The sequence below is a fragment of the Mus pahari genome, chromosome 12, assembly GCF_900095145.1.
Source record: "Mus pahari chromosome 12, PAHARI_EIJ_v1.1, whole genome shotgun sequence".
Lineage (NCBI taxonomy): Eukaryota > Metazoa > Chordata > Mammalia > Rodentia > Muridae > Mus > Mus pahari.
Genome location: NC_034601.1, coordinates 88,776,361 through 88,791,551, shown reverse-complemented (window position 1 = coordinate 88,791,551; position 15,191 = coordinate 88,776,361). Strand labels below are relative to the sequence as shown.

Here is a 15,191-nt window from a genome sequence, read left to right as displayed (position 1 = left end):
GAATTTTGATGGGGATTGCATTGAATCTGTAGATTGCTTTTGGCAGGATGGCCATTTTGACTATGTTAGTCCTGCCAATCCATGAGCATGGGGGAGATCTCCCTGTCTTAATCTTCTGGATTCAGTCACCACTGTGTCTCAAGATCTCCATACCAAGATCCAGATCAGAAACTTCTATCTCCCAGCCTCCAGATTAGGTTCACTGGTGAGCCTTCCAATTCTGGATTGTAGTTCATTTCAAATATAGTCAAGTTGACAACCAGGAATAGCCACTACAGGTGGCAACTCCTTGAGGCCTGCCTATCCTGCACTGTAGAGAGAGAGAGAGCCCTGAGGTTACAAGTTCCTGGACTTTGACCATGGAGCCAAGTCACCAGAGGAAGTGTAGAGAGAGGTCACCAGTGCCTTTGTGTTCTCCCTTACTCTATGACTCAAAACTACAAGGTCATTCTGTGACATTCTACTCTGTTGTCAGGCTTCTGTCCATGCTGGTGCCTACCTGGGAATATAAGTGTCTCAACCAATTTGTTCTTCCTGTCTGGCTGCTTTCTTCTGTCCTCAGCATGGTGCCTTGTTCACTGTGCCAAGGCTGATCTGAGAGACAGGACAGGTAGATTTCTGGAGGTTGCCTGACAGTGACATGAACCATCTGTGTGGGAGCATGCACATAACTTCAGCATCTACAGCCTGTGCCCTCCCTGTCTTGGTGTGCCCATAAGAATCTGGGCATACTCCTGTCTGTTCCCATTTGGTTCAGCCTCAGGCAGACTCTTTGTTAACTGGATTGGTGTCACCTTCCTGTTGTTCCTCAAGGAGAAGCAGAATAGGGTGAGAGTAACTGCAGCTTGAAGTTGGAGATGCAGGTGTTCCTATTTATGGTTTAAATAATGTTTTCTCTAGACAAGAATGGAACAGAAAATGAAGAATCAGTTGCTGTGTGTTGGCTAAAACTGCTATACAAGACACTTAGCCTTGTTAGGTGGTCATGGCAATGATGAACTGCAAGCGGATTTTCTCCTGAGGCTGATTTTAATACTGGGAGTTGAGATTGAAGATGAGCTGTTAGCTTCGAGACCCCATGCAGCCTCTTTACATGCTCATGTGCCTTTTGTGGTATGAAGTTAGTAGAATGTGCATCCTCAAAGGATTTACAGCGAGCTGGGGTGCTTCAAGTGCATAGTATTTCTACAGCCCATGCTGTCAGGCCTTTTCTGTGTCCTCTGTACATTGGAGTCACTCTCACTGTTTGCTGTGTTCCCTTAAAACCTAAAGAGGACACTATCAGGTAGCAAGGCCCTAGTCAGGGCCCCAAAATACAGCCCCCATCTGCTTGGGCCCAGAGCAGTCCACTAATGTTTTCTCAGATGCCTGAGCCCCCTGCTCTTTACCATATCCTGGAGCATTTATCTACTGGGCCTGTACATATCTCCAGTGACTGACTGGATTATGAGGTTTGGGCTGGATATCGTTCTGAGGACTGGGTTCTTGTACCCAGTTATAGAATCATCTTAGTAGACTGTGTAGGTGATCAGCAAATAAAACAGTTGGTAGTAGGATCTCTTTCCACATACCAGGAGAGGCTTGTGAGGGAGAACATTAGAGCCCAAGCCAGCACTGCTGCTTCTCATTGTTACTAATGTTGTTCGGAACTTATAAGGAAAAAGGCTCGTGTGTTATGTTCAGAGACTCAGCTGTACTTTGAACTCCTGCTTAGGCAGGAGGCCCACTTGTGCTGTAGATCTGGTTGGGGCATAGCAGAGCTGCTCTGTAATGTAGCCAAACAAATGAGAGAGAGGGTTGAACTGTATGAATAGCATTTCCTTGGGAATTTGAGTTGCATGGTGGGACAGGACACTGCCATGATGTCATTCTCATCACATGTATTGAGGTCACACTGCCAGGTGCAGGTCCAGGTCTCCTGAGACTCACATAGGGCTTAGTCTAGTCCATGCCCTTGCAAGAGGAGCCGTCCTCCTGTGAAGAAAGCTGTAGCTAAGCCACTGCTCTCTGTGCTGCCCTGCCCCCAGATTTGGTGCCCACTTGAAGGCCAAGACATAGCCCTGCCTTGTGTCTTTGTCTCATTGGAAGAGGAGAAAAGATGGCTGATTTTCTTCAATTTTAGATGGGTTGACCTCTAGCTAGCTACACATGGGATCTCCTGAGTGGAACTAGAGACTTCTTGAAGCATAGACCTCACTTGAGTAGTCCTACCAAGTAGGGTTTTATAGGAAAACATTTGCTGAGACTAGAGACATTCTGGTCTTTGCTCCTGAGAGAAGCAATGGCATACTTGTCACCTGATATCAAATGCATCCACATCATGATGCAGGAAAAATCAAGGGATTCTGAGAACTGGCCCACAAGGAAACAAGGCACTCAGTGGATGTGGAACAGAGACTTCCAGGCACCAGGCCAAGGGGACAGTGCCAGATGGTAGAGTAGACTTTCAGAGGCAGGAACTACAGCTTGACTGGCTGTCATTCAGGAGGGACTTAAAAGTGGGGGCCAGGATTTGGGGATGCTGACTTCTTGTAGTGTGAATATGTATGGTTATGTGCTGTGTGCTGAATAGGGGTAGAGATGGGTATGAACAGAGATGGGTTTTGTGTGTGTGTGTGTGTGTGTGTGTGTGTGTGTGTGTGTGTGTGTGTGTTTTGAGTGAGTATGGAGCATGTGTCCACCAAAGGGAGGTCTAGGCCAAGACAGCTCTTCAGAAAGGTTAGAGAAGTTGCAGGTGTAGCTGTAGGGGTGCTGTAAGAGGCAATCAGGCAGAGAGGAGGAAGGCCAACCGGTGGCACTGTGCTGGTAGAGCATGGGGAGGACACAGACCACCTCTGGGTCTGAGGAAGCTTATAGTGCATGCAGATAGAGGGAGAGGAACCTAGAGAGCTGTCGAGGCAGCCTTTCTGGTGAGGAGAGTTGACACACCAGTATATATTTGTATGTCTAGCTGAGCACACACAGCAGATGAGCTCTGAGCCACCGTGCACCACTGGTTTCCTGCTGTGATTGTTCTGTTCACTCTGCTGAGGCACACACATGAGATCCTGGTCAGGGGTGATTTACTACACGTTGTATGTTTGTTCTCTGGACAGATGACAAGACGTTCCAATGTGAGATGTGTTTCAGATTCTTCTCCACCAACAGCAACCTCTCTAAGCACAAGAAGAAACATGGGGACAAGAAGTTTGCCTGTGAAGTCTGCAGTAAGATGTTCTACCGCAAGGATGTTATGCTGGACCATCAGAGGCGACACTTGGACGGTGAGCTTGGGGCTTGAGACACCTGCCTTCTGACCCAGTGACCTTCCTCCCAATACTAGGATTCCTAGAATAGACAGTATTAACAGTGCAGTGAGCAGAGAGAAGGAACAGTGGGGAACAGATAGTCACAGCTAGACTACTCTGTGTTGGCGTTAGACAGTTATTTGAAGTATTTCTTTAGAGAACTTTTTAATACTGTGAAGAATGCCTTTAGTGTGATGAGCTGCTCTCTGTGATGAATCTAGCTGGACTAGATACACTACTCACATATGACCTACACTATTACTGTGGGCAGCAGCTTAACTGCTCTGGAAGCTGAGAATACCCCTAGCCTCAGATCTACTTTCTGCTGTGCCTCCTAGTCCTAGAATCCTGGAATCAGCCTGTTCCCCGATGCCAAGGTCACCAGGTCTGTGTTCAGTCAGATTATATAGAAATGCCCAGAAAAGACACCTAGTTTCTCTCCTTTACTTAGAGATCGCCTATTTCACATGAAATTGTTTGTTTGTTTTGTTGGTTAGTTGTTTGTTTGGTTAGTTGGTTAGTCTTGCTATGTTGCCCAAAGTAGCCCTGAATCCATGGGTTTAAGCAACCCTCCACTAGCCTCTTGCATATCTGGTTCCACAATGTTTCCAGCATAGTTACCAGGCAGTTCTGGGATCTGATCTGTGTTGTGTAGCCTCACATTTCCTGTCTGGTCTGGGACTTCAGGTGTGCGGCGAGTGAAGAGAGAAGACTTGGAGGCCAGCGGGGAGAGCCTGGTTCGTTACAAGAAGGAACCTTCTGGATGCCCAGTGTGTGGCAAGGTAATGTTCTGCAGGGGCTGTTGATGTTGGATACAAAGTCTCTTAGGCTCAAGGTCAAACCTGCAAGGAGGGAGCATTGTCCAGGAAGCTTGTAGGCATGTCCAGCCTGCAGCATGCAGTCCTCTTGCACCCCCAGATAGTGATGAATGCAGGTTAACACAAACATCCTGCATTTAAGACAGAACACATGTCCTAGTTAGGTTTCTGTTGCTGTGGTAAACTGTAACCAAAGCAACTTTAAGAGAAAGAGTTGCTTAGGTCGGGGCAGGAACTCAATAAGGAACTGGAGACAGAAAGTCATGAAGGAGTGCTACTTACTGGCTGGTTCTCCATGGTTTGCTCAGCTTGCTTTCTTATAGCACCAAGACAACTAACCTAGGGGTGGCACTGCCCACAGTGAGCTGGAACCTTTTATCAGTAATTATCAAGAAAACACCCCCACATACTGGCCTATATATAGGTCAATCTAATGAAGGTATTTTTCTTAATTGATGTTCCCTTTCCCTAGATAATGCTAGCTTGTGCCAAATTAAACAGAAGACTAACCACCACAATGAGGTTTATTTTTTTGGAGTTCAGGAGTTCAGTTCTTGCAATTTTTTTTTTGTTGTTTTTTTTTTTGTTTGTTTTGTTTTTGGTTTTTCGAGTCAGGGTTTCTCTGTGTAGCCTTGCCTGTCCTGGAACTCACTTTGTAGATGAGGCTGGCCTCAAACTCAGAAATCCGCCTGCCTCTGCCTCCCAAGTGCTGGGATTAAAGGCATGTGCCACCAAGCCAGGCCTACTTGCAATTCTTAAGTGTTAACTTTGTAGACAATACCATGCTTCATTGTCGGAAGGTTAGATGAACCTGCTAGGGCAACAGTGTTCAGTATGCACTGTGTTTTTAACTGAAGCATCCCTCAGGTTGCACATTCAGCACTTGGGTCTCTGCCACCTGGGATTGGTTTCCAGTGAATCTGCTGAGAATCTTTTTTCCTATCTGCTCTATAGGACATGCTGTCCTCCTGAGTGGCTGGACCTTGTCTTCATATCCACATTGAAGAGGGGAGATGCCCTGGAGCCTTATGCTGTCTGTGCTGGCCACCCCTGCTCAGCTAGATAGCATTTTCTAAGATAGTATTTTTTAAGGTAGGCTAAGTATTTTCATAGGGTACCCCATGGTAATCAAGGTTAGGTTGTCAATACTAGGTATTCTCACCTGGGCAACCTGTGCTGTTGTGTAGGTGCCTCACAGGAGCTACCCTGGCCTTGGCTCATGTCTATGGTGCAGGTATCTGGAGCTCCCAGCCCCTGTCCTGGTTGCCACATACATATTGTCCCATTCTTCACACATAAGCACCTACCTTCAACTGGAAATTCCATTGCATTTTTGTTAGGCTCAACTTTGACAACTTAGGTAAATGGAAGTACTAGTTGTGTCTCCAGAGGAATAGAAGTCATGTCCCTTACTGCACAGAGTACACATTGGGGGATACAAGTTCTAAAAAGGGTCCTCTGTGCAAGTGCACACTAGGGATATAGGTTCTTGAGAGGCTCTTATACATGTGACTCAGGCAGCCTCAGTTGTTGCTTAGAGAAGGAGGTACTGCTGAGCCTGTCCCAGCTACACACAGTAGCATACCATTGGTACCTGAGCACCACCACATTGGGATCCCAACCCTTCGTGACTGGCTACTCCTGACTGTGAGTGTGTAGCAGCACTGCCAGATCCAGTAATGCTTTCTAGAGGAAATGAGAAACTGCTTTCTTGGTATTTTCCGGTTTCTTTCAACCCACAGAGCAAGCCAAAGCCTGAGGATCAGCAGAGTAGCAGAGCCATGTGGGGCCTCTTAAACTCTGGGTTTGGGGGCCAGATGGTGCAGGGATGAGGAGGTAGAGCCTATGGCAATAAATAGGCTCTGGGGCTCCTCATTTGAGCCAAGCCCTGCCATTGGATGTTCTGTGGTCAGTGGAGCTCCTGGGTCCCTAGTGATGTCTGCTTTTTAGACCACATCCTTCTAGCTCCAGCTCAGGGTTTACTTTGGCCTGTTAAGTGGCTCCCAGAGGACTAGTGTGGATACATGAGTAAATCTGCATCCATTGAATGGGCTGGAAATAGAAAGCAACATGAAACAGTATTCAGACTGAATTGAGTGTCTTCTTTGATACCTATTTTGAGAAAATTGTAGGTATATCTTCATGGCTTCTCAGTAGACTCTGTGCCAGAGAGCTGTTTAAGTCAGCATAAGCACTCTTGCACTCTATTGCACAGAGGCTGGAAACAGTGTGACTATTGTGGTGTGAGTGGTTGTTTAAATCACCATAAGTCTAGAACTTGCCACGTATTCTAGGCCTGGAAGTAGCTTGTCCTGTTGGCCACAGGGATCAGCTTATGTGTATGTCCAGTAACCTAGCCCTCACTGCACTGGCTCCCTATCCCCAGGTGTTCTCTTGCCGGAGCAACATGAACAAGCACCTGCTGACCCACGGTGACAAAAAGTACACCTGCGAGATCTGTGGGCGCAAGTTCTTCCGAGTGGACGTACTCAGGGACCACATCCATGTCCACTTCAAGGTGCAGATCCCATACAGGTGGCACTTGGGGACCTGGGGCAGTATCGCTTAGTACATAGATGAGGCACTCATCAGCAACAGACTGTTATTTCATAGTTCTGAAAGTTCAAGATGAAGGTGCTAGAAAGTTCACGGTCTGTCGAAGGCATCCTCGTCCATCCGTTGCTCTCTTGCTGTGTCCTCACATGGTGGAGGGATGAGACTGTTTTTGGAGTCTTCCTTTTAAAGACTGTTATTCTACTTATGGGTGTCAGACCCCTGTCATTCCCCAAAGGGCATGCTTCCTCAGTGTCTCCTCAGGGGTGAAATTTTAAGACATGGGCACTAGCAGGCTCTTCATACAGTCTTATACTAGCACATCTGTTTGTCCAGCTGTAGGGCCTGAACAGAGATTCTTCCTGTGTGGGACCTGACAGATTACTCTTACCTGGGCCTTTCCCAGAACAATGGTTGTAAGGAGGGTGGCAGTCTACCGCATCCCTGCCTTTAGGGAAAAGATGAGTAGTGCAGGAGCCCCGGGATGTCGAGAACTGGGTGTAAGGACAGGTGGGAGAAGAACCCGTCTGAGTCAGAGGGCTAGTCCAGAGCAGTGCTGCAGCAATCTGTGCTGTCCTCCAGGACTTTGCCTGGGCAATGGTGGGATGATTTTGCTGGATGTGTGACTCTGAGAGCTGGTGAATGCCTGTACCACAAAATGGTCAGGCCCAGTACCATCATAGCTCCCTAAGCAAACAACTCATTTCCTGAAAGTAATGACCAGCGAATCAGTTCACTGTTAGAGGCCGCGTTTGTGACTCTTCTGCAGGACATCGCGCTAATGGATGACCACCAGCGGGAGGAGTTCATTGGCAAGATTGGGATCTCCTCAGAGGAGAATGATGATAACTCTGATGAGAGCGCAGACTCTGAGCCACACAAGTACAGCTGCAAGAGGTGCCAGGTACTCAGCACTCTGCCCCTAAGCATGGCTTCCAGGGAGAAATTTATAACCATGGAGCTATGGGGAACTCATAGCACTATTTTGTCCATTTCCTCTACTGAAGAAGGTTGTTCATATCACCTGGGCTTGGGGATGGTAACCATATGTCTCACACCCATCAGAGCCCACTTGTGGTTTGTCACACCCATAAGCAGGACTACTAGGGTAGGGCCAGTGTCTTAGGAACTGGCCTCAGACTGGGGATGCCTTGACCCATCCCTCTCTTGATCAAGCCAGCCTGAAACTTATCAAGGCAAGGTGCATGCTTAAAGGGAGGACAACTGATTTCCAAGCAGTCTGTGACCTGAGTTTCCATAGCCTCTTCTGTATGTGCATATCCCACCCAAACCCCTCTCTGGCATGAGTAACTGACCCTCTCCGGGTGTCTAGCTGATACAAGTGTAGGTAGTAAAGATGCCCAGGAATGCCAGTGGGTCAGCAGCCTCCACTCTATGTTCTCACAGCTCACTTTCGGCCGTGGAAAGGAATACCTGAAGCACATCATGGAGGTGCACAAGGAGAAGGGCCATGGTTGCAGCATCTGCCACCGACGCTTTGCACTCAAGGCTACCTACCATGCCCATATGGTCATCCACCGAGAGAACCTGCCTGACCCCAACGTGCAGAAGTAAGATTCTGTGCGGAAGAGGGGGATTCTGCAAAGCCACAGTGCTCAGCTTAGCAAATCACAATCACTGAGTTACCTTATGCCAGATATTTGGGACACCTGCCCTTCCTCTAGCCTCCTAGGCCCCATTTCTCATCCTCATCTTTTTCCTCATGGGATTCTAACAGTAAGTTTTATTGGCCTACTTGATAAGCCAGCACCTTTCTACCATAAATAGGTTTTATTTATGCTGCCCCATGTCAAAAGTCACTCCAGGACTGTGTGGCGAGCAATAGGATGACTGAATTCACCTCAGGGTTGCTGTGACCAACTACCTCATATTTCCTAGTCCTGGAGACTGGTGTCTCATATCAAGCATCTCAGGGTTGGCTTCCCCTAAACTCTCCTTGACTAGCACATGGCATCTTTTGTGTCCTCATGCTCAGCTTCTGTACATGTCCATCTCTTGTTTCTTCTTAAGGATTAGGGTCACCATGGTGACTCCATTTTGATCTGTTCTATAAATGTGTCTCCACATACAGCCACATTCTTTTTTTTTTTTTTTTTTTTTTTTTTTTTTAAAATTTTTTTTTTTTTTTTTTTTTTTTTTAAAGATTTATTTATTTATTTTATGTGTGTACATTGTAGTTGTCTTCAGACATTCCAGAAGAGGGCATCAGATCTTGTTATGGATGGTTGTGAGCCACCATGTGGTTGCTGAGATTTGAACTCTGGACCTTCGGAATTGCAGTCGGGTGCTCTTACCCACTGAGCCATCTCATCAGCCCTACAGCCACATTCTTATCTAGGACTTAACAATTTGAGGGACACAATTCAGCCCATTACAGAAGCTGAGATCATAACACCTTTGCCTCACCTCCATCGATAAAAGAATTTTCACACATGCCCCTCACAGCTGAGGATACCCTCATAGCAGATAAGGCCTTCACAGTGAGTGAACCCCTCAGGTGATGACCCCTAGGGCTGTGTAGCTCCTGAGGTTTGCCTCTACTTTCAGGTACATTCATCCCTGTGAGATCTGTGGGAGGATATTCAACAGCATTGGGAACTTGGAGCGCCACAAACTCATCCACACAGGTAACATGCTCCTGTAGTGATGTTTGGTGCTAGCTCACCTGCCCCAGCGGCAGGATTCCCCCATCATTCTCCCTGGCTCCATATACAGACAGACACCTTGGCTGTGTCCCCATTTCTCTAGCTTTCATCCTGGCCTCTCCTGTCACTTGCAACACATCCTTCAGACCCACCTGTGTCCACTCCAGGTCCTCAGGGCCTTCGCATGCCAAAGACTCCCATGTTTGAAAAGGCAGCCCATATATGCTTCTTTCTGAGACCTCTTTCTGTGCAGGCTAAGGCTTTCAGGCACTCCCGTGTTTGTTTATAGGTGTGAAAAGCCATGCCTGTGAGCAGTGTGGAAAGTCGTTTGCCAGGAAGGACATGCTGAAAGAGCACATGCGTGTGCATGACAACATCCGAGAGTACCTGTGCGCCGAGTGTGGGAAAGGTGGGTGTGTGCCTGGAGCACCAGAAGGTCCTCAGGGCCATGGGGTACCCTGGAATCATAGGACACCCCAAGCCACTAGAGCATGTTCAGTCTTGCACCCAGCTTGTTTATGATCACTAAAATTCTAGACCTGAACATAGATATAGTCTGTACCTACAGATGAGGGGTAATGCTGCTAAGAGTCATGAGAGTCTTTTTGGCAAAGGAGGTCCAGGGTCCCAGGTATAGGAGTCTTTCTCAAAATCACATCACTTACCACAAAATCATCCACAAGACATCTGTATAGCCTGCAAGAAAAGCTGGATGTTCCAAATTGATGACATTCTATTGTCTAAGACAGGGTCCGTGTAGCCCAGGCTGGCCTCCTGCTCTATGTGTAACCGAGAATAGCCTTGAGTACAACCTCTCTTCTCAAGCCCCTTTCTGCCCGGTTCTGCCTAGCTCTCCCTTCTCTTGCCACATACTATGTAGGTTCTCATCCCCCAGTCTCAGAACAGAAGCCCTGTAAAACCAGGGAGTTCTGTCTAGCATACCACTTGGTCTCTAGTCCCTGGCACACAAATAGTCAGAGCATAGCAGTTATGAGAATGAATGAGTGAGTGAATGAGACCATGAATAGGTGTTAGAACTGTGAGGGTGAGGTTTGTACCAACAGACTGCAGTCCTTTGCAAGACAGACAGACAGCAGTGGCAGAGGACAATACTGGTGCCACTGTTTTGAGCAGAGCCTGATGTGATGGAGGCAGGGCCAGAGAGGGATTAAGAATAGTTATCTAAAGAGTAGTCTGCTGGGTGGCCAGGCTTTGACTGAATCTCTCACCACCTATGGTTTTTGTCCTTAGGTGGTGGGAGATATATGACATTTTTAATATGAGGATTAGGCAGAGGTGGGAATTAAGGTAAATTTACTCTTCCATAGTCAGAAAATCCTGGCCCTTAGCCAGCCAGGGACTGGCAGCTGAAAGACACATGGTGGGACTCCTGCGCCCTCTGCTGGCTCTGGTTGGCTCTAGTTTGACAGGCCCTATGGCCCTGCTGGGTTGTCTGAAGTCTCTCCACACTGAGAGACAGGTAAAGATGAGTGGTAACCAAATGGGACTGGGTGGGCAACTGTCCAGCTGAGTTTGGAGCTGAGAGGGGGCTTTGAGCACACTGTTCCCACTCAGTGTGACACCACTGCTGACTTGTCTACTGGAGGGTCTAAGGACTGCACTCTGCCTGCCCTGATGTGTGAACACTCTGGGTGTATTTCTGCTGCCAGAAATTTCTGCTTTTTCACCCAACTGGGTGGTGACTGGTAATGGTGCTTAACCCTTTCCTCATCATCAGCCTGTAGTCAGTGAGATTTTGGTTGGTTTCAGTGCCTAAGATTGGCTGCAATAAGTTAAAAGTATCGGTGAGTAGAGGTGCTTCCACCTATGTGTAGTGACTGACCCCTGCACCCTGCAGGGTGGCAAGAACTGACTGGAGAATTATCTTCTGACCTTGTATGTTAGCGCGCTCTCTCTCTCTCTCTCTCTCTCTCTCTCTCTCTCACACACACACACACACACACACACACACACACTTTCAAGACAGGGTTTCTCTTGGCTGTTCTAGAACTCTGTAGACCAGGATAGGCTCAAACTCACAGAGATCCATCTGCTTTTGCCTTCTGAGTGCTGGGATTAAAGGCATACACTACCACTGCCCAGCTAAAAATATTATTTAAAGAATGGCTTTTTTTAAAAAATGTAGATCTAGAGTCCTCATCTTAGGTACTATTTATGTCATCGAGATAGACATCCTGTACACATCACTACATCATCTCAGGTACTATTGTTGACACACTGCCATTTTAATGTCACAGTAAGTCTCTAGTGGCCTTCTGAGGTGGTAACTTTGTGGATTCTGCATCTGGTAGAGCGGGACCCTCTGAGGTGAGGCCACAGCGTATTTTTCTCTGCCCATTCTGTGTCTGTGGATCTTGTGCCCACTGGGTTCAGACAGGTGCTTCAGGTGCCCTGGGGCAAGTTCTCGGGAGTGTGGGACTCATACTCATCTGCTCCCTGCAGGTATGAAGACCAAGCATGCACTGCGCCACCATATGAAGCTGCACAAAGGCATCAAGGAGTATGAGTGCAAGGAATGTCACCGCAAGTTTGCACAGAAGGTCAACATGCTCAAGCACTACAAACGGCACACAGGTGTCCCACCTCTTCAAAACCAAATGGCCCTAGAGCAAGTAGTGATACAGAGAGTTCCTCAGGGTTTTTTCTCTCTGTTCCTAGTCCCAGGCTTGTTTATTATCCTGGCTGTTGTGGGATGAGGCTGTGCACCTCAGAGCTCCCTTACTTCATGAGCACTGTGACCCTGTGTATACAAGTAGAACCCCATTGCAAATGTCTGCACCAGAGATCTTTTTATGAGTTTGCCAATGGACCCCTGGAAATTGTAGCTACTTAATGGGGCACTCCATTTCTGTAAAGGATCACAAACCTGTGGCACCACCATCAGTGTGAGATCTTTTTTCCATGTCTCTTTAGTGTTTTGCATCCCACTCTGTAGCCCTGGCTGTCCTAGAACTTACTCTGTAGACCAGGCTGGCCTTGAACTCATTATGATCAGTCTGCCTCTGCCTCCAGAGTGCTAGGATTAAAGGCGTGCACCATTGCTACCACCCCCTACCTGGCTTGTTTTTAGTTTTAATAATAGCCATTCTAACTAGGGTGAGCTGTCTCCTCATTGGAGTGTTGGTTTTTTTTTTTCTTTTTTTTTTCCATAGTGAAAATTTTATTTTCAATTATCTGGTGTCAATCAAGGATGCCCACATATCAGCTCTCTAAAGGTAGTTGTTAAGAGCTCCGTTATTGTTTTCAAAGTCAGCACTTCCCCCTGAAGTTAGTGTTGGTTTTCATTTCCTTGGTGACTGATGATGGTAATGAGCAGTTTTCTTATATTTATGTCTATTATAATCATTTCTGATTTTTAGCTTGGATTGCTTGTTTCTAAGATGTTGGCTTGTACATGCATTATTCATATTAACTGATAGGTGACTGGCTGACAGGCATCTTCTCCCACCCTGTCCATTGTCTCCTCACTCACTCTGAGCTGGTAGTATATTTAAGGTACTATTCCAAGGTATTGTATTTCATCTTTGATCCTTTCTAAGTTGTCTTTTTGTATAGGTTAGAATCAAGTCAGAAGCTTCTGCATGTAGACATCCATTTGTCATGGCACCGTTTTTGAGAGTCAGTTGGCTGTACATGCATGGCCTTATCTTAGGATCTGTTTTGTGGGTGTGTGTGTTTGTTTCTAATGCTAGTACTATCGTGGTTTTTGTACTTAGGACTCTTTAGTGTCTTGAAACAAGGTTCTGGTATCTGCAGCTCTTTATGTTTTGTTCCAGGTCATTTCTGTTATTTCTGCCAGGCTTTCATTCAAACTTCAGGATTGTGTTTCTGATTCTGTAAAGAAGTCTTTGGTGTATCGCACTGAACATGTAAATCCCTGGGTTGAATAAACATTTTAACAGTATTCATTCTTACAGGCTATGAATGTGAAACATCTCTGCAGTTTTTGGTGTTGCAGTGGTTTTTATCATGTTTACAATTCTCGTTGTAGGAACATTTCACTGATTTCATTATATTCTAGGTATTTGTTTCTTTGTAACTATTGTGACTAGAATTGCTTTCATGATGTTTTAATTGGGTATTTTATTTGTTTACATTTCAAATGTTATCCCCTTTCCTGGTTTCCCCTCTGCAAATTCCCATCCGATCCCCCCTTACCCTGCTTCTATGAGGTGCTCCCCACCCACCCACTCCTGCCTCACTGCCCTAGCATTCCTTTACACTGGGGCATCAAGTCTTCACAGGACCCAGGACTTCCCCTCCCATTGATGCCAGATAAGGCCCCTTCAGTTCTTCCCCTACTCCTCTATTGGGGTCCCTGTACTCAGTCTGATGGTTGGCTGTGAGCATCCACATCTGTATTGGTCAGGATGCTTTCATGATTTTTAATTTAAAATACACTTTAAGACAGGAGGTGGTGGTGTACACTGTTAATCCCAGCACTCGGGAGGCAGGCCGATCTCTTGAGTTTGAGGTCAGCCTAGTCTACCGGGTGTGTTTCTGGACATACAGGGCTACAGAGAGAAACACTGTCTCCAAAAATCAAAACATCAAAAAATAAGAGTATACTTTAATGAAAAGACTTCCTTTTAAATAGAATGACTTTTGTTTTGTTTTGTAATCTGAAGCTGTGGTGGCAGCAGGCTTTACAACCTGCTCCCCAGCCTTCAGCCACCAGTACTCTATCACCCTAGTGCTCCTGAGGCACTTGTTGGATGTGTTCTCTCTGTTGGAAAGCCTTGTGGCAGCTTCAGGGGCTGGACTCTTAACTACTTTAAGTTTACTATTACCTGAAGGGATCTTGTGAATTTGAGGAATTTGCTCTTCCACAAGTCCCAGCATCTTTATTGTCTCCTTTCCCCAGTGTGGACCTAGTGTGTGGTTTATGTGTGTGCCTATGAGAGATCACATGCCTTTTGTCATGCTCTGTTGTGTGTCTGAAAATTTGAGCACAGACAGAATCCTTGTTCTGAATATGGTAGCTCTTCTCTTTAAAAGCATTTGCTAAGTGTCAAGCCTGAACTTCCCTACTTTATCTAAGGATTTTCTTTTTTAACTTAGTGTGTATTTATTGTGCAAAATGACAGACTTCATAACATTTTTATACATGCTGATGATGTATGTTTTCATGATTTCTTCCCCAGAAGATACTGTTTATGTATAATTTTTATTTCAAGAGGTTGACCTTGAACTCCTTCTGTAACTAAAGATGATCTGTAACTATTGATCCCCCATCTCTGCTGTCTGAGATTACAGGTGTGCACTGCCACACCTGGTTTATGCAGTGCACAGGGTCAGACTCGGAGCTTTGTGCATGCCAGATGGGCACTATTCTCACTGAGACACATCCTTAGCCTTCAGTTCTTTGAATGTACTTTTTTTGTGTGTTGGTTATTTTTGTTATGTAATTCTCATTATCAACTCAGACGATCTTAGGGGAGTCTTCAGGCTTTCTCACATGGAGACTTGCTGTGTACAAATAGAGATAATTTGACTTCTACTCTTCTTGCATTTTTATTTTTTGTTTTTCTCTTGCATAATCGCTGTGCTAAAACTTGAGGTGCTCTCTTGACAAACAAGCATGGGAACCAATACCTTGTCTTTTTTCAGAGTGTAGTAGAGCCTGCTTCATTGTCTCTCTTTTGGTACAGTACTGGCTGTGGATTTGCCATGCATAGCCTCATGCTGAGGTATGATCCTTCTGTACCTGCTTTGTTAATGTTTTATTTTGAAAGGAAATTTGATTTTATCACATATTTTTTCTGCATCGACTTGAGATGATCATGAGATTTTTTTTTTGGCCCTTCATCCTATTGATGTACCATATCACATTTATCAGTTTGCAT

At 46.1% G+C, this 15,191-nt stretch overlaps 1 protein-coding gene across 9 annotated transcripts in view; it reads left to right on the top strand.

The window, feature by feature from the left end:
* The window catches only part of Prdm15 (PR/SET domain 15), a 61,123-nt gene that overhangs the window by 38,988 nt on the left and 6,944 nt on the right, over window positions 1-15,191 (top strand). For 8 of the 9 annotated variants that reach the window (XM_029544195.1, XM_029544188.1, XM_021209305.2 and 5 more), the window contains 8 exons: window positions 3,096-3,263; window positions 3,975-4,069; window positions 6,492-6,623; window positions 7,428-7,562; window positions 8,066-8,229; window positions 9,227-9,306; window positions 9,614-9,733; window positions 11,788-11,919. In XM_029544195.1, coding sequence (XP_029400055.1) covers window positions 3,096-3,263; window positions 3,975-4,069; window positions 6,492-6,623; window positions 7,428-7,562; window positions 8,066-8,229; window positions 9,227-9,306; window positions 9,614-9,733; window positions 11,788-11,919 — 1,026 coding nt within the window. The remainder of the gene's footprint in view (window positions 1-3,095; window positions 3,264-3,974; window positions 4,070-6,491; window positions 6,624-7,427; window positions 7,563-8,065; window positions 8,230-9,226; window positions 9,307-9,613; window positions 9,734-11,787; window positions 11,920-15,191) is intronic. The other variant, XM_029544192.1, reaches the window with a different exon arrangement.